Below are 24,367 nucleotides of genomic sequence, written 5' to 3' on the forward strand. Positions count from 1 at the left end.
GGGAAGCGTCCCGTGACATCCAGAAAACCAGCCCAGGCCCCTCTGCCTGCAGCTCCCAGAAAGAGTTAATGTGCAGGAGAGTACCAGATGTTTGAAGTGTGAGCAGTTGCAATGGGGCGGGAGGGGGTGGTTTGGGGTGGGGGAGCACTGCCCTCACTGACAGCCAATAGCTGAAGGAGTCAAGCCCAACGCCCTGTTCTGGGGATTATTTCATGGGCCAGGGAACTGCATTTGGGTTTCTTCTCAGGGCAACTTGTCAAGGATAAGGGACAGACGTGGACAGTGGGCGCTTTAGTGTTTCCCTCTGCGCAGTGGAAGGTAAAGTACTGAGCTCTGCACTTTGTGTTCCTTGGGGAGAGACTGGTCTGGGTCACTGCAGAGGCAGTGTTCCTTCTTTCCATCTTGTTGCTGTGCCGCGTGCTGGTTCTCCTGTGCCAGAGACTGGTCAGGTAAGCTTCTGGGGTGTGCGTTCAGACCCCAGCTGCACTAGCAAAGGGACCAGAAGCTCAGGCCAGATGCTTTTCTTTTCTGGGCTGGATTCTGTCAATGGCTGGTCTCTGTCAGTAAGCTCTACTGAATGGTTTCTCTCTCCCCGTTAGGTTTCCTCAGTAGAGATGAGCCGTGCAAGAAGGGCTCAAAGGAGAAACTCAAACTAACATGGGAAAAAGTGAGGGCTGATTGCTGGAGAAGGGACCTCCCAGCCTAGGCTGAAATCTCTGCGCTCTGCCATGTCTCCTCTGTCCTGGGAATGCCCAGCAGTCTGTGCAGTTGGGATTATACCCGCTGTGGGGGGGAGGGGGTGTAAATCAGACACTGCTCTGGTGACACTTTGTAGTCAGTGTTCAGTTAATTCAGCTCTCACACAATGTGATGTGAGCTTAGCCGGAGCCACTTCTCACTCAGCCACAGTCCGGGTGAATGAGTCTGTTCTGCCTCAGACTATGACAGCTCCCCCTTTCTAGGTGCTTCGCTGTACACCCTTCACTGTGCCATTAATTCCTCAGGAATTCTCATCTCCCCATGGGCCGTCACTGTGCTGCCTTCTCGATGATGGAGGGAATCGTGTGTCTTTGACAGCGCTCTGCAGGGTCTGCCCTAAAGAATAGTGCAGGGCCACAGCGTCTCTGCAGTCTCAGCTGTCGTTTTAACAGCACTAAGTGTCTGTCCTTTCAGTTGTGAGGGACCTTTCTCAGCATCACCTGCTGCCTGGAGCTCTGAACGTTTGCAGACAGAGGGGCAGGCAGAAATGGGGTAAATCCATCCTTGCAGTCAGAGACTTACACCTAGGATGGTTTCAGCCTAACAGCTCTGGGAGGTGTGAGTGACTCCCCATTCATCTCTGAAGTGTGTTGATTCTGAAGGCCCAGTGATGACCATGAAAATGGCACAATTCCTAACTCCCAGCTGATGGCTTTCACCGAAACCTGCATCTGCTGTGGGGCTGCCTGTGGAGTTTGTGGCTGTGGGTGGAGCTTGGGGTGGAGTGGCATCTTTATTCCTATCCTCTTGTGGTAGGTGGGCTTTCTTTTTCTGTCTGTTTATTCCCTCTCTTTCCCTCCCCCATCCCCACTCTCTCTGCCTCCCTTTCCCGTCCCACCTGTTTTTTAGCACTGGCAGATTTCCCTCTGGATTGGGGTTGGGGTCAATATGTGAGGCCCAGTGACCAACAAGGGCTAACTTCAAAGGCCTTGCTTTTGAACAGCAAACGCCTCGAGCAGCAACTGCCCCCGTGTACCTTGTGTGGGGCAGAGCACATGGCTGGTGCCTAACAAATAACTTTGGGCTAACTTTGGGGAGTGCCTTTTCTCTCTGCAGCTCTCCGAATGGACTCTTACCTGATCCAGATGAATGGCAATAGTGATATCTCCTCTGTCCTGGATGTCCATGTCAATATCAATGGGAACAGCCCCTCTCTGGGAAAGGTGAGAGGCCGGAAGCCTAGATGGGCAGTCAGGGCCTCGGAGATGTCCAAGAAGACTTTCAATCCCATCCGAGCCATCGTGGACACTATGAAAGTGGAACCCAACCCAAACAAGCCCATGATCTCCTTGTCCATAGGTGAGTCCTGGGGCTGTGTGGCTGTATGGAGCAGGTGATAATTGAAAAGTTGTGGTATTGAGGGGCCTCTCTGCTGAGCTGGGAGCCTATGAGTCTTTGAAGCGTGCAGAATGGGAGATGTACTGTGCACAGCTTCGTCATTACAGGACATGCACAACAAGGATTTTGCTGTTTCTCTTTCACTAAAAGGTGACCCAACAGTGTTTGGAAACCTCCCCACTGATGAGGAGGTCACCCGGGCTGTGAAGGAGGCTCTGGACTCAGGGAATTACAATGGATATGCTCCTTCAGTTGGTAAGTCACCATGATTCCTCATCTAAGGACAGTGTCCTAGTCCAGCTTGTGCACAGGGGGACAGGGCTGAGCCAGGGCATCCAGGCAGATGTCCTGCTACATCTTTCTGACTGAAATTGACTCACTTCAATGCATACACTCCCCCTGTCCTGTGTACATCCATGCACACCAACGGCCAGGTTGGAGGCCTGATTTGTTCACAGAGGAGCTGTGCTGCCTTGGTCTAGTCATTACATGGCCATTGTTCTGGGAAAAGGCTGAGTCAGGCTCTCTTCTGCCTCCTGGCTAGAATTCCTCACACCAGTGTGATGTGTGCAGGCCACTTCATCCTCATTCCGCTCCATATCTTGCCACTTTGGCCAGCTGTTACAGTCCCAGTCTTCACAGGAAAGAGCTTCAAACAATCACTCAACACCTACAGGAGGCCAAATCCATCCCTCTTGTGACCCAATGGCAGCCGAGGCCATCCCCTTGGCATGCGGGCCCTGGAGCAGAGCAGAGCAAAGACTGCTGCATTGCCACCGTTTTGTTCTTGGTGTTAGCTAAGTACTGCTCTGTCCATATCATGTTGGCTTGGTCATGGAGCTTGTAGGCCCACTTACCGGTGGAGCTAACTTAGGCAGTGGGGGCTGGGACTCAGGAACAGAGGGTTTTGCCCACCTAGCAAGGAATCAGGCCCAGCATGACCCTTACCTGTACTGTAATCCCTGCACCCCCGAGGCCTGCTCTGGGGCCATGATGTCACCTGCCCTGGATGCTGAGAGCAGTTGGCTCAGTGATGGAACAAGATGCTTGTATCAGGAGCCCACTGATGTTGTTCTTTGGCCTGGTCAGAATTCAGACAAATTCCATCCTGCCCTGGGGTTTGTTCTTGTTAAATCTCTCTGGGTTCTGGAGACCCTGCTTTGTGCTGCTCTGTCTCATACCTCTGGTTGTTCCCACAAGGAACGGGGAGAAATCAGGTAAAATCACCTTCACTCCATTTTCCATCCTTCTCTCCCAAGGGTACCAGTCTTGCCGGCAGGTGATTGCTGCATATTACAGCTGCCCAGAAGCACCTCTGGAAGCTCAGGTAATGAAGCCTCCTGGCAAAATTAATCACTGGAGAATGAACAGGCTCTGTGGTGTTAGCAATGAACTAGACAGTGCAGCATGGAGGAACCCCAGCTGGGACTTCTCACACCTTGTCTCTATCCAAGGAGAGAGCAAGATGGCTGGACGTGATCCATTTCCAAAATGGATTCAGCCCCAATCCTGGGGCCTGCCTGTCACCCATCCCTTGCTTACTGATCTGGTGGGTTTGAGCCCCCCAGAAGCCAGCAGTGGTTTTGCTACCGTCTGTTTAGCTTTTTCCAGGCCCTTTTAGCTAAGAAGCGCTTGCTTCTGGCAGACCCATGGACAATTCATTACTACCAGTTCAGCTGTCAGTGACTGGTCTGAACTTCTCAAAGCAGCATCTGGTTGCATTCAACGAGCTCGTTCCCATTTGTCGTCTACAGGATGTTATCCTGACGAGTGGCTGCAGCCAGGCCATAGAACTTGCGCTAGCAGTGCTGGCTAATCCAGGGCAGAACATCCTGGTGCCGAGACCTGGCTTCTCTCTCTACAAGACTCTTGCACTCTCTATGGGGATTGAGGTCAAATTCTACAACCTCTTGGTAAGGCAATGAGAGGAGCAGAATGCTACAGCCCCCTCTAGAGAGCTCTCTGGGATCTCTTACCCCTCCTCAGAAGAAAAGGGAGGAAGGCGCAAAGTGCCAAAGCTGGTGCCTGAGCCCATCAGTCCAGCCCTTCTCATGGGCCTTCAGCTTTGCGTGGTGGTAATGCCTTCTCAGAGGGTGGGAAGAAAAGCCGGTGCCTTTCTTCAGGGGCAAAGCACAGCTACGACTGCACAGTCTTTGCCCTGCACCTGGCCACCCCCCCTCCAGACCCTGGGTGTGGCTGGACCCTTATGGCTTCACCCTGGGCCTGGCCTCCCAGTTCCTCAGCCCATGCCCAGCTCCTCACTCTTTGCCCTGCCTCCCTTCTGTGCCCGGCCCTGCTGCACTTCATCCCCAGGCCTGGTGCCTGGCCCCAGCTGGATCCTCGTGCCATATTCTTCATCTTTACTCACCCTCTCCCTCTCCTCTTCCTCACTAGCCTGAGAAATCCTGGGAAATTGACTTGAAGCATTTGGAGTCACTGGTGGATGCAAAGACAGCCTGTCTCATTGTGAACAACCCGTCCAACCCCTGCGGCTCTGTGTTCAGCAAGAGCCACCTCCAGAAAATCCTGGCAGGTGAGTCTCTGGCCGGCGTTGGATGTCTCACCCTCTCCTCTGCTTATCTTCTAGAGAGTTCTCTGGAGAGGGCCCTGCCCTGTTAGGTGGCTGTGTTGGTGCCACAGAAATAACAATACCAGGGCCCAGAGGACTCACCCCAGCCCGGTATGATTTACCCTGTTCCCAGGGCCTTTGAGGTCAACCCCATACAGAATCAGCATGGCTGGGGAAGGGATGCAGGATAAGAGCTCCTAGGGTCTGGTTCTGGTTCTCTCCCTAACCCACTGTGTGGCTTTCCCTTCCCTTCCTGTCTCTGTCTGTTTAATGAGGGTTGCACTCCTGTTCCACCTCTCCGAGAGGAACCCATCCATGCTGGGAAAGCCTTCAACATTAGGATTAGTGGCATCTGTCCCAGGCCTGCGGGTCATTGCAGCCTAGAGCTGGCCTCAACCCCGCTGTCCCAGCCCTGGGAAAGGTCCTGACAATCAATGTATTCTCTAATGCGTGTGTGAAGCAAGGGCATAGGGGCCGCACTCCATGGGTGGATTGGGGTCTGTTGTTTAGGCCTAGGGGAGAGCCCGTGCCTGGCCTTTGTGGGATAAGGGGAGCCTGCACCCTGTAGGACATCCAGGCAGCCAGTTTCAGCATCTACTTCTCTCCCATAGTGGCCTCAAGACAGTGTGTCCCCATCCTAGCTGATGAGATCTATGGAGACATGGTGAGTGCCTGTCCCTGCCCCATACAGCCATTTGCACCCAGAGCCTGGGTCTGTGGCGTCTCACTAGCCACTTGCCCCTTGGCAGCAGGCCTTAGGAGTAACTAGCCATGGCCAAGAGCCATAGCCATTAGTCCTGCTCCCCTGGAGAGCAGCTCCCTGCTCTTGTCAGTACTTGGAGCTGCCTGGTCCTGTCTGCCCAGCTGTCCCCTGGAAGGGCATCTCTTGTCCAGCACTCTCCTTTCCTGTGGGTGGCTCAGACTGACAGCTGCAAGTACCGGTGCTCTTGTGTGCATTGCTGTGCTTGTGTCTGCCACCCAGGGACCAGAAGTGCAGGGTTGGCTCTGTGCGCTGCACATGAACCCCCCTTTGAAGCAGCCTACACCTCCCCCAAGCCTGCTCTCTGCACCATCTGTTTCATGGCAGATCCGCACTGTTCATTGCACATCTCCTTTGATACCCCTTCCAGTGAGTTAATGAGTCAATCCCTGCACTCCCGTGCTCTCTGTCTCTCACAGGGAGTGGGCAAGGAGAGGGTCACCTCTAATGCATCCTCCTGTCTCACAGGTGTTTGCGGAGTGCAAGTACGAACCCATAGCAACTCTCAGCACCAATGTGCCAATCCTGTCCTGTGGAGGCCTGGCCAAGCGGTGGTTGGTCCCAGGCTGGAGGATGGGATGGATCCTGGTTAATGATCGAAGAGACATCTTTGGGAATGAGGTGAGGAACATTGTCTGGTAGCCTTCTCGATGCCAGCAATAGCCCCACACGCTAAACATGCTCACATGTACCTTCCCCTACACGTGCGCACATCACTGCCTTGCACTCAGGCACAGGCATGCACTCTTCCTCCTGCTCACCCATGCTCACTTGCATGCTCATGCACACATGCCCTCATGCTCCTGTGTGCTACTTCCTGCACACATGCTGCCTTCTCTTGCATGCAACTTTGGCGGTGCAGGGTTTTCCTTCCCTCTCTCTCTCAGGCAGTCCCTGTTTCTCTTACAAGAAACACAGTCATGTTGCCCACTTGTGGTCCCTCTGTACTCTAACATGGTTTCTCCTCATTGCTGAGAACAAGGTAGCACATGATACACCTGAGCTTTGACTCTTTAGTGATCATGTATTGATTTGTGTTGCAGTAATCCCCCTTTAGAGCTGGCTGCTTTCCACAGAGCTGGGGCACCAGGAGCTCATAAATGACAGCAAAGGGAGGGGCCAGGGACAATTGCAAATCAAAGTGTTGATATCATCTGTGCCCAGCTGTCCAGGATGCAATTTTCAGCTGGTGACTAAATAGAATGGAGCCAAATACTGGGTGACACATTCGAGACTGTTTGGCAAAGCTGTGGCTTGGGTTTACTTCAGGCACGTTCTAGTCCTTTGGTGTTGGTGTGTTTGGGAAGCCCTGAAGCTTGTGTGCACAATTCACTCAAATCCACGTTCAATGACAGTGGAGGGACAGATTCTTAGGAGCAAAGGAGCCTGTTGCAGATCCCTGATTGTGGGGATGGCTGTGTACCAGTCTCAGCCCCAGGCTACTTTAGAGAAGCCTAGGGTTACACTAACATATCATATGGCACTTGGTAACAGGAAACCCCAGCTAGTGAGAGCTGGCTGGTTCTTGGACTCTTTTTACCATACGAGCAGTGCAAGAGGGCTGGATCCTAGCTACGGATCTGTGTGGTACAAACACAGCCTTCATAGATAGTATGCAGACGCCTGTGATACAGACCACAGACAATTTGACTAGCTCTGGAACCTTCGCAAAGCCTTAAACACACCCCTTATCCAATAGTGGCCATGTCTGAGCCGATGAGCAGCTAGAAATAAAGGCATCGGTGTGGGAGCATTTTCCTGTCCCTCATGATTATGTGATCTGTGAGGTCAGAGCGTCACCGTGTGTTTCAGATCAGAGATGGCCTTGTAAGGTTGAGTCAAAGGATCCTGGGACCCTGCACAATTGTCCAGGGGGCACTCGAACACATCATCCACCAAACACCCACAGAGTTTTACCACAACACCCTCAGCTTCCTCAAGGTACGTCCCCTGCAGGCAGGTAAGTAGAGTGAGAGGAGACCAGCAGCATTCATCAGCATGTCGAACAGGACTATAAACCATCACAGTCGTGTCTCTCTGGGGCCTCATCTTCCCATGTCCACCCTCTCCTGGCAGCGGGCAGGGCAGGGAGCAGGGCAGGAGTGCTGGCTGTGCAGGGAGCTCCTGGCTATTTCAATTCAACGCTGGAGGGAGTGGGGCAGGAGTGCTGGCTGTGTGGGGAGCTCCCGGCCACTCCAGCTTTGGCGTCTCCTAGTAGGGAGCACAGCAAGGAGGTGGGGGACAGGAGCACCAGCTGTGGGGAGCGCTTGACAATCCGATCGATCACAGCACTGCCGGCCAGGAATCGCTGTAGGAAGAAATGCCAGGGTGAGAGTCCACACTGATTTGCTGAGCTCAGCTCAGTCACCTCTGCTGCATTCAAGGCCATTAACATCTGTCCTGTTTGCGTTAGATACCCCTTTATTTGTGGTGGGGAACCTGTCTTGGTTTCTGGCCAAGAATTTGGCTCCAATTTGCTGAGCTGCTTCCTGGAATGTCCCCTGAGTTCTGAACACTCTCCTCTCTGCCTTTCAGTCCAATGCTGACCTTTGCTACACTGCCCTGTCTGCCGTCTCTGGACTCCAGCCCGTCCGGCCCTCTGGGGCCATGTACCTCATGGTAAGTGAGGAGCTAACATGCCATTTTCAGAGCTGGCCGTTCACTCAGTGTGTGCTGGATCCTGTTGACCTAGAATCATAGAATATTAGAGTTGGAAGGGACCTCAGGAGGTCATCTAGTCCAACCCCCTGCTCACAGCAGGACTAACCTCAGCTAAATCATCCCAGCCAGGCTTTGTCAAGCCACAGCTTAAAAACCTCTAAAGATGGAGATTCCACCACCTCCCTAGGTAACCCATTTCAGTGCTTCACCACCCTCCTAGGGAAAAACTTTTTCCTAATGTCCAACCTAGACCTCCCCCACTGCGACTTGAGACCATTGCTCCTTGTTCTGTCATCTGACACCACCGAGAACAGCCTAGCCCCATCCACCCTGGAACCCCCTTTCAGGTAGCTGAAGGCCGCTATCAAATCCCCCCTCATTCTTCTCTTCTGCAGACCAAACAAGCCTAGTTCCCACAGTCTCTCCTCATATGTCTTGTGCTCCAGCCCCCTAATCATTTTTGTTGCCCTCCGCTGAACTCTCTCCAACTTGTCCACATCCTTTTTGTAGTGGGGGGCCCAAAACTGGACATAGTACTCCAAATGCGGCCTCACCAATGCTGAATAGAGGGGAATAATCACTTCCCACGATCTGCTGGCAATGCTCCTACTAATGCAGCCCAATATGCCATTAACCTTCTTGGCAACCAGGGCACACTGCTGACTCATATCCAGCTTCTTATCTCCTGTAACCCCCAGGGCCTTTTCTGCAGAACTGCTGCCTAGCTCGTCGATCCCCAGTCTGTAGCAGTGCATGGGATTCTTCCGTCCTAAGTGCAGGACTCTGCACTTGTCCTTGTTGAACCTCATCAGATTTCTTTTGGCCCAATCCTCCAGTTTGTTTAGGTCCTTCTGTATCCTATCCCTACCTTCCAGGGTATCTACCACTCCCCCCAACTTAGTCTCATCTGCAAACTTGCTGAGGGTGCAATCTACCACATCCTCCAGATCATTAATGAAGATGTTGAACAAAACTGGCCCCAGGGGCACTCTGCTTGTGACCGGATGCCAGCTAGACATGGAGCCATTGATCACTACTCGTTGAGCCCTATGCTCTAGCCAGTTCTCTATCCATTTTATAGTCCATTCATCCAACCCATACTTCGTTAACTTGCTAATAAAAATACTGTGGGAGACGGTATCAAAAGCTTTGCTAAAGTCAAATGGCTCTTGTCTGCATTCTCTCCAGTTTTTCACTGTCGTTTTTAAAAGGTGGCACCAGAACTGCTTCATGGTATCACCGATGCCACATACAGAGGTAAAATCACCTCCCTGCTCCTGTTTACCTATTTATATGCCCAAGGAGCGTATTAACCCCTTTTTGTCACATCATCTCACTGGGAGCTCATGTTGAGTTGTTATCACCGCCAAATCCTGTTCAGAGTCATTGCTTTCCAGAATACGGTCCCCCATTCTGTAGGCATGGTATGCAGTCTGTGTTCCTATGCATTCTTTATATTTGGCTTTATTTAAACTTGTTTGACTGGGCCCAGTTTACCAAGCAAGCCAGATCACTCTGCATGAATGCCCTGTGCTCAGCATTATTTACCACGCTACAAATCTTTTTGTGTCATCCTTTGTATTTACTGCCAGCTCATTCATGAAAATGTTGACTAGTGTCAGGCCTACTACTGGTCCCTGCAGAGAACCCCACTAGCAATACCCACACTATGTGACCATTCCCCATTGACAACTAGTTGTTGGGATCTGTCGGTTAGCCAGTTCTTAATCCATTTATCGTGTGATTATTCTTCATAGCTATTATATACTGCTAATTTTTTAATCAGAATGTCATGTGGTACTAAATCAAACACTTTACAAAAGTCTAAGTAGCTACAGGGTTACCTTTATCAACCAAACTTTTAATCTCATGAAATCAGGTTTGCTTGACAAGCTGTATTGTCCATAAAACCACATTCACTGGCATTAATAATATTCTTGTGCTTTAATTGGCAGTTGACTCATCTTTACCCTTATTTTGCCTGGGCTATCTATAGTGCCCAAGTCATCCCTCTTGCCCTTTTTGAAAATTGACACAACATGAACTCTCTTCCAGTCTTCTGGACTTTCCCTAGTACTGCATGAGTTATTAAAAATGAACATGAGCAGGCCAAAGATCTGCTCAGCCAGCTCTTTTAGGACTCTTAGGTACAAGTTATCCAGGTCTGATGGTCTTAAAATGTTTTATCTCTAATAGATGCTGTTTAACATCCTCTTTTGTTACTAACAGACTGGAAAGTAGTTCATCATCCTCATGTAATATGAATGCATCATCATACTTCTTTCCAAATATAGAACAAATATTTATTAAACACCTCTACCTTTTCTGCATTCATTATTAACACTCTTGTCATCTCCTTCTACTAATGGGCCTATACTATTGCTGGAATTCCTTTTGTTCATAATATACTTTAAAAAAACATCCCTATTCTCCTTAGGTCTGCCAGACATTAATTGTCACTTGATATTGTTGCTTCCCTTATCAATTTTCTATACTTCATAACTTCTAATTTATATCTAGTTTGACCTTTTTCCATTTGTCATATATTGCCTTTTTATTTCTGAGTGCTGCCTTTACTTTGCCACTGGATTTTGGCCAAAACTCCTGGTTCTGGATTGTGAAATCATGGCTTTTTGCCATCTAGTAAACTCTTCTTAAACAACTCCCAATTTTCATTCATATTTTTCTGTTTAAATTTTTCATCTTAATCAGTTTCACTTATAATTTCCCTCAGCTTTGGGAAATTAGCCCCTTTGAAGCATCAGATATATATATTGTTGGGCGAACGTTCCTCTCTTTACCCATAATGAGTATAATGAGGTCATGATCGCTGGTCCCTAGGTAACAACCAACTTCCAGGTCAGTGAACAATCCATCTTTATCCATCACAGTGAGGTCCAGAATGGAGTTACCTCCTCTTGGGTGCAATCCCTTTGTGTTAGAAAATCAGCATCTATGCATTTTACAAATTCTAATGGCATTTTACGTCTGACTGCATGAGGCCTCTAGCATGTTTTCTAAACGGAAGTCCTCCAGCCCAGCAGTTTTTCTTTCCACATATTACAGACAAGTGCCGCACTCTGTTCTCTGGTCTGTAACAGACTCCCACCACTACCCTCTCCTGGCCCTTGTTAACAACACATAAATCCATGTGCACTGAAGAGCCCGTGGTTCAGCGCTCTTTAAAATATTTAAAATGTTATGGTCTCTTTAATGGAGTCACCCTCCCCTCTGGACTCCCTCAGCAGCCCTCCCACCTTGTCAATAACAACAGTGGGAAGCGAAAAGTGCTTGCATCAGGCTTGAGCTAGGACTGAAGTTTCCTGCTTCAGAGTTTGGGTCTAATGTAATGTGGAGCAGGCAGGCCCTGTGTATTGCTATGGAGGGCCCCCGGGTGCGAGGGGGGACGCACTGTAAGCACAGATACAGCCTTCTGTTTCACAGTAAATTGCATGGGGCAGTGTAGGGCCCCAAGGGGGGAGAGATATGGGGGAAAGGAGTGTATAGGGCCCTGGGGGAGGGAGAGGGATATGGGGCTGTATAGGGGGCCCCAGCAGGGAGGAGTGTGGGGGAAAGGGGCTGTGTAGGGCCGAGGAGGGATGTGGGGTAAGGGGCGGAATAGAGCCCTGGGGGGAGGAGGGATGCTGTGTGGGTGCTGTGGGAGGAGAGCAGCCCCATGGTGATGACTGTTGCAATTCCATCCAGCCATGGCCGCTGACATCCCTTATTTCTGCACGACAGGTTGGAATTGAAATGGAGCATTTCCCCGAGTTTGAGAATGACATGGAGTTCACCGAGCAGCTGATCTCAGAGCAGTCGGTCTTCTGCTTGCCAGCCACGGTCAGTATTCCCACCAGAACAGCCACACGTGTTGAGAGTCCATGGTGGGGGCTGGGAGCTCTGAGCACGGGTCGTCGAGGGTGGAGGCTGGGAGCCAAGGGCCAGGTGGTCCACCAGAAGCCCTAGGCAGTGCTGCAATGGTCACTCCTTGCCTTAGCTTGAGCCCAGGTGGCCGCTGTCCTATGACCTGGACTCTGCAGTTTGCCCCTATACTGTGCAGCCCATGTGCTCCTGAGCCCTGCGTCCTCTGCTTCTCACAAGACCAGATCCCCTCGACGCTCACACCTGCTCTACTTGATGTCCTGTGCAAACCCTGAGGCCCCATTAATGGTGCATCCCCCCAAGTGCAGGGACAAGGACACTGCCCGTCACCCCTTCCTGCTCCCATTACCTGCAGTCATCTGCCCAGTTTCTTATCCATTCACTGAGCCTGTTCTCTGGGTCCCGCCTGGGGGCTGCAGAGCACGACCCCTCTCAGCTCCTTGCTCACAGCCCCTTTCCCTGAGGGTCTCGCAGCTGGTTGCTGACACAGCAGGAACAGATGTTGAGAGGTCAAGTGACCTACTCAGGGTCATACAGCCAGGTTTAGATCCCAGAGCTCTGACCACTCTGCTGGTCTCCTTCCATCTGACAAAACCCATCCCGGTGGGTCGTGCTCGCTCACTGGGGACCTGGCATTCCTGCCCAACTAACCAGCCTTTTTCCTGGCTCATTTCAGTGCTTTGAGTACCCCAATTTCTTCCGGGTGGTGATCACGGTGCCCGAGGAGCTGATGCTGGAGGCCTGCAGCCGCATCCAGGAGTTCTGTGAGAGGCACTACCAGGGCAGCGAGGGGGCCCAGGATCTGGAATGTGACAAGTAGCCAACAGTGCCCTCTGCTCTGCCTCAGTCTAGCCACACCTGAAACGATGCAACAGTTGGGCAGGGCAGGGCTGCCTTCAGGTCAGCACCTACATCCCAGTGCACCTAAGGCAACTGGAGCAGCTGTAGTCCTGGCACTGCCCAGCTGTAGAGCTTCTGCAGGTTCTCAGGCAACCAGCAGCCCCCATTCAAACCCACTTGTGCTCACAGACCCTCAGGTACCCAGTGTCCCACTGCCTGCCAGGAGCCATGCACTGGTGTGTGTCACTGAACCACAGCACCCTTCACACAGGGCCTGCTGCTTCCACTAAGTCAGGCAGCTGTGGCACACGGGAGCCGTCACGTAGCTGCTCCGTTTGAGGGTCTCTGTTGTTGCAGGGCAGTAGCTGGGAGATGCGAGATGACAACGTCTAATTCCCTCCACTAGCAGTAACATGGATGCTGGGCTGGGCTCTCCCACTGGCAGAGCCCTACATGGAAAAAGGGCTGTGTCAGAGCACAGTCCTCAGCCAGGAGCAGGCTGGGACTGGCTGGTTTACATGTGGCATGATGGACCCATCTGTCTGCACCACAGAGTGTCTCTAACTCTACCTGGTGGCTCACCTTTTCCTACATTAACTAAGGAGCAGGAGCTCTGTGTACTCAGCCCTGGGTGTTGCAAAGGGCATAAGTTATTGTAACTTTTTTATTAATAAATGTTCTGATGTGCCTGGCTTTGTGCTGTGACTCACCCTGCTGCAGCTGGTTCTGACTTGGCCAGGACATCTGGTTCCTCTTCCATCCACACTTCTTGGTGACTGTTCCATACCAGCTTCAGGTTGCAGCAGAGACCACATAGGACCATGATCTTCATAGATTTCACTCTGACACCGAGCAAAACTTCTCAATCCCGCAGCACAACTTAGCCGCAACATTTTCACGTGGCACGTGCTGATAATTACACTGAGGTTTTCAGCCTCAAAACTTCACCTGCCAAACAGAGCACCAAGCCGTAAAGACTCAGACAAGAGTGACAGCCAGCCTCACAGGCCCAGAATCTGCCTTTCTCAGAAATGAACGGCCCTCCCTGCCACACATACCCACCATCAATTTCTGCTCCTCCCTCAACACAGCCCACCCACACCATCAACCTCTGCTCCCCCACGCACTCGCCAGGCGTGCCCTCTGCTCCCAGCTGCTGTGCACACACGCCTCATTCACATGCCCAGTGTGCACTCTCACTCCCATCCACTATGAGAGGCAAGGGACTGGAGCCTGGCCTCCTTGATTCTATGCCAGCTTCTGCCACTGATGCACTAAATGTCCTTGGGCAGGTCACGTAATCTATTTGTGGCTCCAATTCCCCAGCTGTAGCACTGGGCTCCCAGCACGGCCCTCACTGCAGAGGGTTAGTGATAGGATTCATTACTGTTTCCTTGAAGAGCAGTCACCAGGGACGAGTAAAGTATTAAGCCATAGAACAGGCTGGGGCTATGCACATCATTAGTGTCCAGCAAGTTGTCTCAGCAGGAGAGCTCAGTTCTGCAGCACTGACTCGCTGTTTTGCTGCAGTTCAGGCTAGATGACCCTTCTGGCCTTAACAGCTTAGAAAGCGACGCTGCTCCATGCTGGATGGATTGCACTGAGGCATGACAGCCATTCCAGTTCCGCCAACGGTCAGGCACAAGGCAGCAAGTGGTTCTATGGTGCAGAGAACACAACAAAGGAATTAGGTGATCTCGCTCCCATAGCACCGTAAAGCACCCTCTCGTCTGTGTCCCAACATACAAGCAGGGGAGCCAGAAGTGGGGTTGGCAACGCAGCAGATGGCGCTTTGCCCTCTGAGTCAGCACGGGGCCAAGCCCACAATAGTGCCAGGTACTCCGGGTCCCTGTTGCTGGAGGTGCAGTTTTTGGATAAGAAATAAAACTGAGGTCCTGGGCCCCTGGACACTTAGCGTCAGTGCTTCTATGGTGCATTCGCGTGAGAGTTGGGCTTGTTGCTCAGGGGCCTGAACTAATTCCCACATGTGCATATTCCTCGTCTCCTCTCAAGGGGCTCTGCTTCAGGGCATAAGCCAATCCCTATGAGGGGCTCAGGGTGAGACTTTCAAAGTGTGCAGACAGGGGCTTGCTGCAGGGTGTCTTTCCCCATCCTCTGAAGGCTCCGGCACTGAGCCCTGGCTGAGGCAGCTCATGGATTAGACCGGGGTAGCAAGTATTTTTTTGTCAAGGTCCAAATTTCTTAGTCAAGGGCCAGACTTTACCAACAATAACGAAGTAAATACAAAGATTTCACAGTCTGTTCACCATTTTTGCCCCCCAGGCTGCCTACTGTTACCTGGATTAGACAGACCTCGGGTCTGAGCTGCCACAGCATTGCCTGTGTTCCTCATGGAAATGTCTGTGTAGCATGGTTGTGTGCTGGTGGCCAGCTGCACTTGCATTTCAAAACCAACGAGCGTCAAAGACCAACCTCAGTTACTGGTAAGTAACCTTATTTTTCTTCAACTGGTTCAGAACAAACAAGGAAGTACTTCTCCACACAACTTGCTGACGTTTATTATTACAGGCTGAGTTGGACGCTTCTGAACATGAATAACAGGATACTGGCCTGTGCCCAACGCCGCTGGGGTGGGTGTAGCAAGGTGTCACTGCTCCCTGGGTGCAGCAAAGCCTTTTTACCGCCGAGATGTCAAAATAGGAGAGTTCCTAACCCAGGTGCACAGGGACCCAGCACCAGCAAAAAAATTACATTTCAAGTTAAAAAGCAGTATGAGTGAGTGTGGAAAGGGTTCCCACACAGGGTGATGCGACATTAGCAAGCAGGTAATTAGCAAGCAGGTAATTATTGACCAAACGCTCCAGGCCAGTCACTCAGTATTATCAGCAAGTTACAGAAGTATGGGTTGGATGAATGGACTGTAAGATGGACAGAAAGCTAGCTAGATCATCGGGCTCAATGGGTAGTGACCAACAGCTCGATGTCTAGTTGGCAGCTGGCAACAAGCGGCGTGCCCCAGGGGTTAGTGCTGGGACCGGTTTAGTTCAACATCTTCATTAATGATCTGCAGGATGCGGTACATTGTACCTTCAGCAAGTTTGCAGATGACACTAAGCTTGGGGGGGGGGGGGGGGGAGCGGTAGACACGCGGGAGGGTAGCGATAGGGTACAGAGTGACCTAAACAAACTGGAGGATTGGGCCAAAAGAATCTGATGAGGTTCAACAAGGACAAGTGCAGAGTCCTGCACCTACGACGGAAGAATCCCATGCACTGTTACAGATTGGGGACCGACGGGCTAGGCAGCAGTTCTGCAGAAAAGGACCTGGGGGTTACGGTGGATAAGAAGCTGCATATGAGTCAGCAGTGTGCCCTGGTTGTCAAGAAGGCTAATAGCATATTGGGCTGCATTAGTAGGAGCATTGCCAGCAGATCACGGGAAGTGATTATTCCCCTCTACTCGGCATTGGTGAGGCTACATTTGGAGTATTGTGTCCAGTTTTGGGCCCCCCACTACAGGAAGGATGTGGAGAAGTTGGAGAGAGCCCAGCGGAGGGCAACAAAAATTATTAGGGGGCTGGAGCACAAGACTTCTTGGCTTGTTTAGCCTGCAGAAGAGAAGAATGGGGGGGGAGGGGATTTGATAGCAGCCTTTAACTACCTGAAAGTGGGTTCCAGGGAGGATGGAGCTAGGCTGTTCTCAGTGGTGGCAGATGACAGAACAAGGAGCAATGGTCTCAAGTTGCAGGGGGGAGTTCTAGGTTGGACTTTAGGAAAAAGTTTTTCCCTAGGAGGGTGGTGAAGCACTGGAATGGGTTACCTAGGGAGGTGGCGGAATCTCCATCTTTAGGGGGTTTTTAAGGCCTGACAAAGGTTTGACAAAGCCCTGGCTGGGATGATTTACTTGGGTTTGGTCCTGCTGTGAGCAGGGGCTGGATCAGCTGACCTCCTCAGGTCCCATCCAACCCTAATCATCTTTGATTCTATGACAGGGTTGGGAGGAGGGGCTCAGCGCCTGGCTTGGTACTCCTCCAATCACTGAAGAGTTTCGTCACCAGCCTTGGCTTCCAAGTGCAGAGAGAATCCAGGTAACAGGCAGGCGAACTCCAGAAGATGCCAGGAGGCATGAGGAGCCATGAGCTTTGCAGGGTGCAAACTGGCTGCTATCTTCAGGCACTCTGAAAACAGTGGCTGTGACAGTGTAAAATCAGAGCATGCTACAGCTGCCGTGAAAAGCTGTCAGCCCACTCCCTGCAGTACTGCTCCTGGGACACATCATCTTTGCCTGTGTCTGATGCTTTCACGGCTGTCACAGGGCTTGAGAAAGGGCGCATGGAGGGAGAAGCAGAATCCTGTTCTGAACCCCCACAGAGGCTGGCACGGTCTTTCAGTGGCTGAGGACAGATGACAAATGTTGATCTAGGGTAATAATAATCACTTGCTTCTGGCTGAGTGGGTCTGTAATCCAAAACTAGTGACCCAAAGTACAGAGAATAATCGCCATTGTTTGTTTTAAGAGCCGGGGGATCCCGCCTCATCTCCAAACAATGCATGTGTCACAAGGACGGAAGCGTGCCCAAAGCATTTCAGCCCTTCCCCCACCTCAGAGGGACAGCATATTAACATGTTGCTCAGGCAGCAAAAGCACAGCCATGCACTTAGCATCTGAAATCTGCCTTCACCATATCCAGCTGAGTACCTGCATAGAGCACATTGTGACCCCCAGGAAACCCAATGGGGATGGAAATGCTGAGCTCCCCAAATCCAGCGCTTCCTAGGCAAACTCTAAATTAGACACCAGAGAAAAGAGCTTTCACTTGAGGCCAGACTGCAGGCCTGCACGCACCTCCTAACCTGCAAAATAATAGAGGCGACAGATGTTCTGCACCTAATTGATAAATAGGAACCAAAAGGTGCAAAGGGCGCCTTGTATTAACTGCTACGTTGTTGTTACCGCAGTCGTGCAGCTGTGCACCATGGCAGCAGTCAGCCCCATGAACCCAGAAATCATCAGTCAGACCCAAAAAAGTCATGAGACAGAACAAATACATCAATGATTATTTTGGGGTTGTGATCTGGTTTCTGAGCTCCCCCTGAAGTCCTCAGATCATGTGTGTGACAATTAGTGTTGTGAACTCAACCTAAACTGTGCACAAAATACAAAATGCATACGTCCTCTCCCCTGACAGCCACTTCCTCCCTCCCATGGCTCCTCCCTCCCCCCCACGGCCCACCGTCCTCCCTGGCGTCTCATGGGCAAGCTCCTACAGCCCCCCACTCGCCTTCTCCCACCCTCCGGCTCCCACACCTATCCAGGTCTCCAGTCTGCAACAGAGGGGGGCTTCCCATGGGCTGCTGCCACCATTAACTCTCCCTCACTGCCCTGTAATGGGGGTGGGAGGTTGAGGCGTCTGTGTTGAGGGGGCAGCTCTGCCCCACTCAGTGAATAGGGGTGCCTGGTACTGCAGGCAGCTGCATTGGCAATGTACCATCTCCTGCACAGATAGCAGGGGTGAGGGGCACAGGAGCTGGAGCCCAGGACACGAGCGTTCCTGGTGACAAGTACCAAGAAGCACAGATTCTAATCCATGCTCCACACAGAAGAGGCCAACTGCCTGAGAAGCCACCCTGATGGTGTTGGGGGAGTGCAGAACAAAGCAGGTGCCCTATGGTTTCTGTATCAATCCCTCATATCCATGCCCACAGGTGGCGCTGAAATGGGGGCAGACGGCAGGCCTCTACGTGCTGCTTTAAAGCCATTACTTTTTAAAGGAAAAGGAAAATTAAAGTAATTAGCCGTCTAGCGTGACAACAGTAGCTGGCCCCAGTAGCAGCTGTCCCAGTGCTGCATGGGCTGTCAGCTGGGGCCAGTTTGCAGCAGAGCAGCTCAGTGCCCTGGGGCATTCCCTACTCTTCCACCCTATTTAGGAGACGCTAAAGCCAGGCCTTTTGTCCATGGCCTGGATCAACCTAGGTTTTAAGTGAAAGCCCCCACTAGGTAAATCAGGTGTCACTTCCTCTCGCTCACCTGATCACATACGCGCCACCCGTGGCCCCCTCACCAGCCATAAACCCAACCTTTTTAAGTAAACACACTGAAAGCCCCCTCACCAGCCATAAACACACTAGGTAAATCAGGTGCCCTCCGCCACCCCCGCCCCCTCCCAGCCGTAAACCCTCACCAGCCATAAACACACTAGGTAAAACAGTTGCCCTCCGCCACCCGTCCCGCCCCCTCACCAGCCATAAACACACTAGGTAAAACAGGTGCCCTCCGCCACCCGTCCCGCCCCCTCACCAGCCATAAACACACTAGGTAAATCAGGTGCCCTCCGCCACCCGTCCCGCCCCCTCACCAGCCGTAAACACACTAGGTAAAACAGGTGCCCTCCGCCACCCGTCCCGCCCCCTCACCAGCCATAAACACACTAGGTAAAACAGGTGCCCTCCGCGCCCCCTCACCAGCCGTAAACACACTAGGTAAAACAGGTGCCCTCCGGTCCCGCCCCCTCACCAGCCATAAACACACTAGGTAAATCAGGTGCCCTCCGCCACCCGTCCCGCCCCCTCACCAGCCATAAACACACTAGGTAAAACAGTTGCCCTCCGCCACCCGTCCCGCCCCCTCACCAGCCATAAACACACTAGATAAAACAGGTGCCCTCCGCCACCCGTCCCGCCCCCTCACCAGCCATAAACACACTAGGTAAAACAGGTGCCCTCCGCCACCGGGTCCCGCCCCGGTCCCCAGCCATAAACACATATTACCACTGTAAACACATAACACTAAATTACTAAACATAAATAAATAATAACACTAAAGTACATACATAATAAATGATTTTTACCTGAGTAAGACACTAAGCCTTCCCTGGCGCAGCCGCTACCGCACGCCCCGTGTGGCCCTGTCTCGTCCTGTCCCTCGTGGATGGAAGCAGCGGGTGCTGGTGGGCTGGCCAGGGCTGCTCCACGCCCCCACCAGCGCAGGGCTGCTTTGCTCCAGCTAGGCGCCCAGCGGCTGGGGGCTGCTCCTCCACGCCAGCTGGCATGGGGCTCGGGGCTGCTGTGCCCGGGTGGACTGGAGCTCAGAGCTGCTGCTCCCTCAGGGGGTGAGGGAGCTGCTTCTTCACTCCAGCCAGCGCGGGGCTTGGAGGAGTCTGCACCTGGCCAGCATGGGGCTCGGGGGGCCTGCTCCTCCGCTCTGGCCAGCGCAGGGCTCGGGTGGCTGCATGACCTCAATGTTACTGAAGTCTCATGGACCCTATGTAATCTTTGGCACCCCCAAAGGGGTCGCACACCCCAGGTTGGGAACTGTTGATATCTGCCACCCTTGCCCACATCTCTGTCCACCATCCAGCATGCCACGCCACCTGTGACCTGTTATTGTGCTTCTTCGAGCTCCCTCCCACCCCAAGCATGCCAAGCACCCAGCCGCTCTCACTCCAGTTTCATGAGTTCTCCAGCCCACGCCGCTAAAGAACAAGACACAGCCTTTAAGTGAGTCTCGCCTTCTGGCGCCTCTGTGCAGCTGTGCTGGCTGTCTCGGGGCAGGAGCTAGGCCTCTCTCTGGAGCCTGCACACGCACCTAGGCATCGTGCTAGCTGTTTGTCGTTTTCACACGTCAGCTGACTGAGGGAAACCCAGGCTCCCACACAGTCTTTACCGCGCCCTGCTAACATGTGAACATTGCAACGTGCCCTGTCTCCACTAGGGTTTTACTGAGAGTTAGTCACCTTGAAGTAGCTGAAGATGCACCTTTTCTTAGCGCAACAGGAGAGTGCAGCCTCCTGCCCTGCACAGGTCAGCATTCGTGAGGTGCAAAGCTCTTCCAGGTTGGTGTCTGGACATTAGCTACGTGTAGGGCTGGGCTTTTCTGTCACCTCTGTGTAAGGATTTGCTCCATCTTTGAGTCTGATTCTCCTCCTTCCCCCAGTACCACACCAGTGAGGGTCTACTGGCTTCAACGGAGTAGCATCTGCCTTACACCAGTGTAACTGATCTGGGAGCCGGCGGTCCCTGGAGAGTCATGCTGGTTTGGGACCTTTTTGCACCACATTGCACACTGTTGGGCAGAAGAAACTCACGCCCCAGAAAGCCCCGTGAAGCACAAGTGGGGGCATGACAGGAGTGCTCTAGTCTGTATAGACATACACTGCTACAGACAAAGTGCCTGGAGATGGTACTCAAGCGTACGTAGCAGAGTTCTTGGGCCTTTAACCCTTGTCCTTTAAAACTTGCTGTGCCCTGCAGTAGGGGTATGCTTTGCAGCTCTTCCATGGGGCTCTGAACAGGAGATCAGCCCTGGTGCCTGATTAGCCGCCAGCTGCTCACCTGGCTTTGTGAGCCAAGTTTACCAGAGCCTGGCTATCTGTGCCTACAAGGTGAGGAGTGAAAGGAAGCACGACCTGCCCATTCAGGATTGCCCCCTCCTACAGTGAGAGCTGGCCAGCCAATTAGTCTTTCTATTCTTCCTGCCTCCTACGCTCTCCTGCCCTGAAACCAGCATCACACAGCATCCCTGGGGTGCAGCCCTGGCTCCTTCCCAGTCTGCAAACAGAAGGATGCTGTCAAGGAAGGCGGATGTCTCACTAGGACGTGCCACTGGCAAAAGCTGGGCCTCAAGATAGGAGCCTTATTATCCTTATGCTGTTGTTAACTAGCAAATGGTTTGCTATCTAATGACGTATTTAGAGCCCAGCTGCTTTTTATAGCCTGCGCGATTCCCCCAGCCTGCTAACTTACCTGATGAACTCTCCTCTCATGTTTCCTCCTGCCCATTCGTTTTCTTTCGTACAGAATTTGAAAAGCAACAGTCTGGGATTATAATTAAATCTTGAGATTCAAAAGCCATTCTAATGTCTCTGGCACAGCTAGGTGGATCCCCCTTGTGACCCCATTGTAAGCATGAATGGGGCAGTTGTCTGTGATGTGTCACGTGGTTTGTACCTCACCACAGTCACCGTTTGGTGATTCTTTGATTTTCTATTTGTGGAGGCGATATCCACACCTGCATGCATTGTCCAAAGGGGGCTGAGTGCAGGCCAATGCCTACGGGGAAGGCAGAATCCCGAGATTTCTTTCTTTGGGTCTCCAATAAGGTCTTTGTTTGGGATGAAGCAGCCCATCATTCAAGCCAGCAGGTGCTGGATGGAGTTCTCTCCATTGGTCTGTAGTGTTGATGCATGGATCCAGAAAGGCTTCCTCGATTTGACTTGAGATAGTGGCAATGATTTGAGGTCTCGGTGTGTCAGCAGGCCCAGAACAGCCAGGATCATTTTGTTCTCCTGGACCACAGCAGTGCCTCCCCTGACATTGGCTGACGCAATGCCCACCAAAGCTAGGAATCACACTATTGGCGTAGAGATGAGAGAGCTGCTAACAATCCTTAGCACATCATTGAGTTCAGTGTCAGTGAGATTGGTGCGGGAGCTCTTACCCCACGTTCATGCACCATTCTCCATCGTTGCCAAGCCCAGGGCTTGTCCTGACATCCAAAGTGTGCATGCATAACAGCCGCAGCATGTGCCGGAGAACTTCTGGATGATGTTAATCCTTGTCTTTACTGTCTTCTTGATGTTGTCAAGACATTGAGAGTTCATCAGCCAATCAAGGATAACTCCAAACTGCCATGGACTGTGGTCATGTGATAGCGGCAGACCACAAAAGTCCACGCTCAGCAGCACTTTGGCCTTATGGTTGCTCAAGTGGGAGGCAGAGACGAATATTTTCAAAGCACTGGGTTTCTGTTGCCAATCTTTGAATTATGTCGCAAGTGTCCGGAGGTCACTATTCATGACTGTGTCTGTGGCCTTCAGAGAGGCCGCTTTCATTGCCAGCACAATGTCATCTGCATCGATGAATTTAAGGGCTGCTGTGCCTGGAATGTCAGAGGTGTAGAGACTGAACAGTGCAGGCACTGAAATGGATCCCTGTGGGAGGCCGTTGTGCATGCTCTGTGGTTTGCTGGGAGATTCACCAAGGTGTATGTTGAGTCTTGTGTTACTCAGCATCTTGGTGATGAGTCTGATGTCTGACTGGCATAAAAGGCTATTGATAACTTCAGCAGGAGACCTTTGCACCATACAGGATCATACGCAGAAGAAAGGTCAGTGCATGCTGCCGCTGTTTTTAATTTTTGCTGGTAGCCAAATTCTATGTAGCTGGGGAAGGCCAGCGACTGGTTCTAAATCCAACCTGCTCTTTGGGGACCAGTGGCTCCTGTATCAGTTGTGACCTTAGAAGCGGGAGCCACTCCAACAGTTTATAGCAACTGCTAGAGAAAGAGAGGGGCCCGTAGCTTTTTGGGTCAGTGGCCTCTTTTCTGAGCTTCAAAAGGGTTATGATCTTGGCTCGTTCGGTATTATGCCAGAAGAATGGACATTGCTGAAGAAGTCTGCCAGCAACCTTCTTACCTTCAGGTCAACGTTCCTCAGGAATTCTGGATATATAGTGTCTATTCCTGTCGCTTTCCTGGACTTACTTTTGGCGAGATCCTTGTCCATGTCAACTACTGTGTAGGAGGGGGAAGACAACTGGCACTGGTTTAGTGCATGGTAACCTTGTTTTGGACGTGCTACGATAGGCAGCAGGTCCTGCCCATTGCCGACCATTAATGGGCCAGCTTCTATGCCCCAATTGTCGACTTCCCCTGCTGCCATCTGCGCTTTCGTCCAGGTTCCTGCCTGTGCTGAGACGCTTCATTAGCTGGTCTGCAAGGCCGACGTACTCTCCATTTTCAGTGCCCCTGGAAGGCCTAGCTCAGCTGTGGCACCTCCAAGTGAGTGACCCAAGACTTTGACTCTGACTCCATTAGCACCAAGCAAAACCAGCCACCCAGACTGACATTGGCCAGTCATACGTTGCACAGCTCTTTAGCAATGACGTTTCCCTGTATCTCTGCAACCAGCCTCCCTCCCCCACAATTCTCTTTGCAGTGTCAAGTGTACCATCAGGGTGTGGTGTGTTGGGCAGAGACCTCGTGCAATTTACACAGGGTGGGACTTCCAGACTTGTTGAATCAGGGCAGCACACGCCGCTGCCATGGGCATGGGGGAGACGTGCAGGTCAGAAGGACTGAATTTGTGGGAACAGCCAAGCATCTCTCAAGTGGAGGTTGAGTGAAGAGGCAGACTGGGGAGCAGAGACATGGAGAGGGTAGCTAAAGCACTGGCTGTGGGAAAGGAAGAGGACTAAGAACACAGCCCTGTGGTACAGCCCCAGTTAAAGAGAGGGGGCGCATAAAGAGCCCTTATGGGGTGCTGGCGGTGAGAGACCCATAAAAAGTGCAGAGTGTGGGCCAACGCAGCAGCGCAAGGGGAGGAGGGTGCGTGCCCTGGGACGGGCACTGGCAGGAGTGACTGTGCCCTTTGTCAAGCAGTTGGTTGAGTGCTTGGTGCTGAAGCCAGCTTGGAGGGGTGGGGAGGAGCTGGAGGCTGCAGGGTGCCCCGCGCGCCCAGCAGAGGGGAGACAGGATGGGAGCTAAGGCTGGTGGGGCCCAGGGAAGAGGAACGAGTGTGTTCGAGGCAGAAGGGAAGGGGCCAGAGGAGCATACAGCAGGAATGCTAAGGAAAAGGGATCCTGGGGACGGTGGGTGGGGGT

At 52.2% G+C, this 24,367-nt stretch overlaps 1 protein-coding gene across 2 annotated transcripts; it reads left to right on the top strand.

Annotated features, from left to right (window-relative positions):
- The first annotated feature begins 200 nt into the window (after positions 1–200).
- Positions 201–13,494, top strand: TAT (tyrosine aminotransferase). Of its 2 annotated transcripts, none has more exons than XM_067543415.1 (12): positions 201–318; positions 1,816–2,058; positions 2,248–2,352; positions 3,357–3,424; positions 3,852–4,010; positions 4,492–4,630; positions 5,278–5,330; positions 5,895–6,047; positions 7,239–7,367; positions 7,962–8,045; positions 11,829–11,927; positions 12,646–13,494. In XM_067543415.1, exons 2-12 carry the CDS (start codon positions 1,824–1,826, stop codon positions 12,787–12,789), a joined length of 1,368 nt encoding a protein of 455 aa, XP_067399516.1. In that variant the 5' UTR covers positions 201–318; positions 1,816–1,823; the 3' UTR covers positions 12,790–13,494. The 2 variants fall into 2 exon arrangements, with proteins under 2 accessions (XP_067399516.1, XP_067399517.1); XM_067543416.1 differs by lacking the exon at positions 201–318 and adding an exon at positions 324–449.
- The last annotated feature ends 10,873 nt before the right edge of the window (positions 13,495–24,367 follow it).

The sequence above is a fragment of the Emydura macquarii genome, unplaced genomic scaffold (assembly GCF_026122565.2).
Source record: "Emydura macquarii macquarii isolate MOO-44397 ecotype Brisbane River unplaced genomic scaffold, CSIRO-AGI_Emac_v2 contig_839, whole genome shotgun sequence".
Lineage (NCBI taxonomy): Eukaryota > Metazoa > Chordata > Testudines > Chelidae > Emydura > Emydura macquarii.

What these genes read in the sequence shown, in the direction of transcription:
- TAT (XM_067543415.1), top strand. Translation starts at nt 1,824, where the DNA reads ATGGACTCTTACCTGATCCAGATGAATGGCAATAGTGATATCTCCTCT. An exon ending in TGGATATGCTCCTTCAGTTG is followed by an intron (nt 2,353 to 3,356) that starts GTAAGTCACCAT and finishes TTCTCTCCCAAG; the next exon opens with GGTACCAGTCTTGCCGGCAG. An exon ending in TCAAATTCTACAACCTCTTG is followed by an intron (nt 4,011 to 4,491) that starts GTAAGGCAATGA and finishes CTTCCTCACTAG; the next exon opens with CCTGAGAAATCCTGGGAAAT.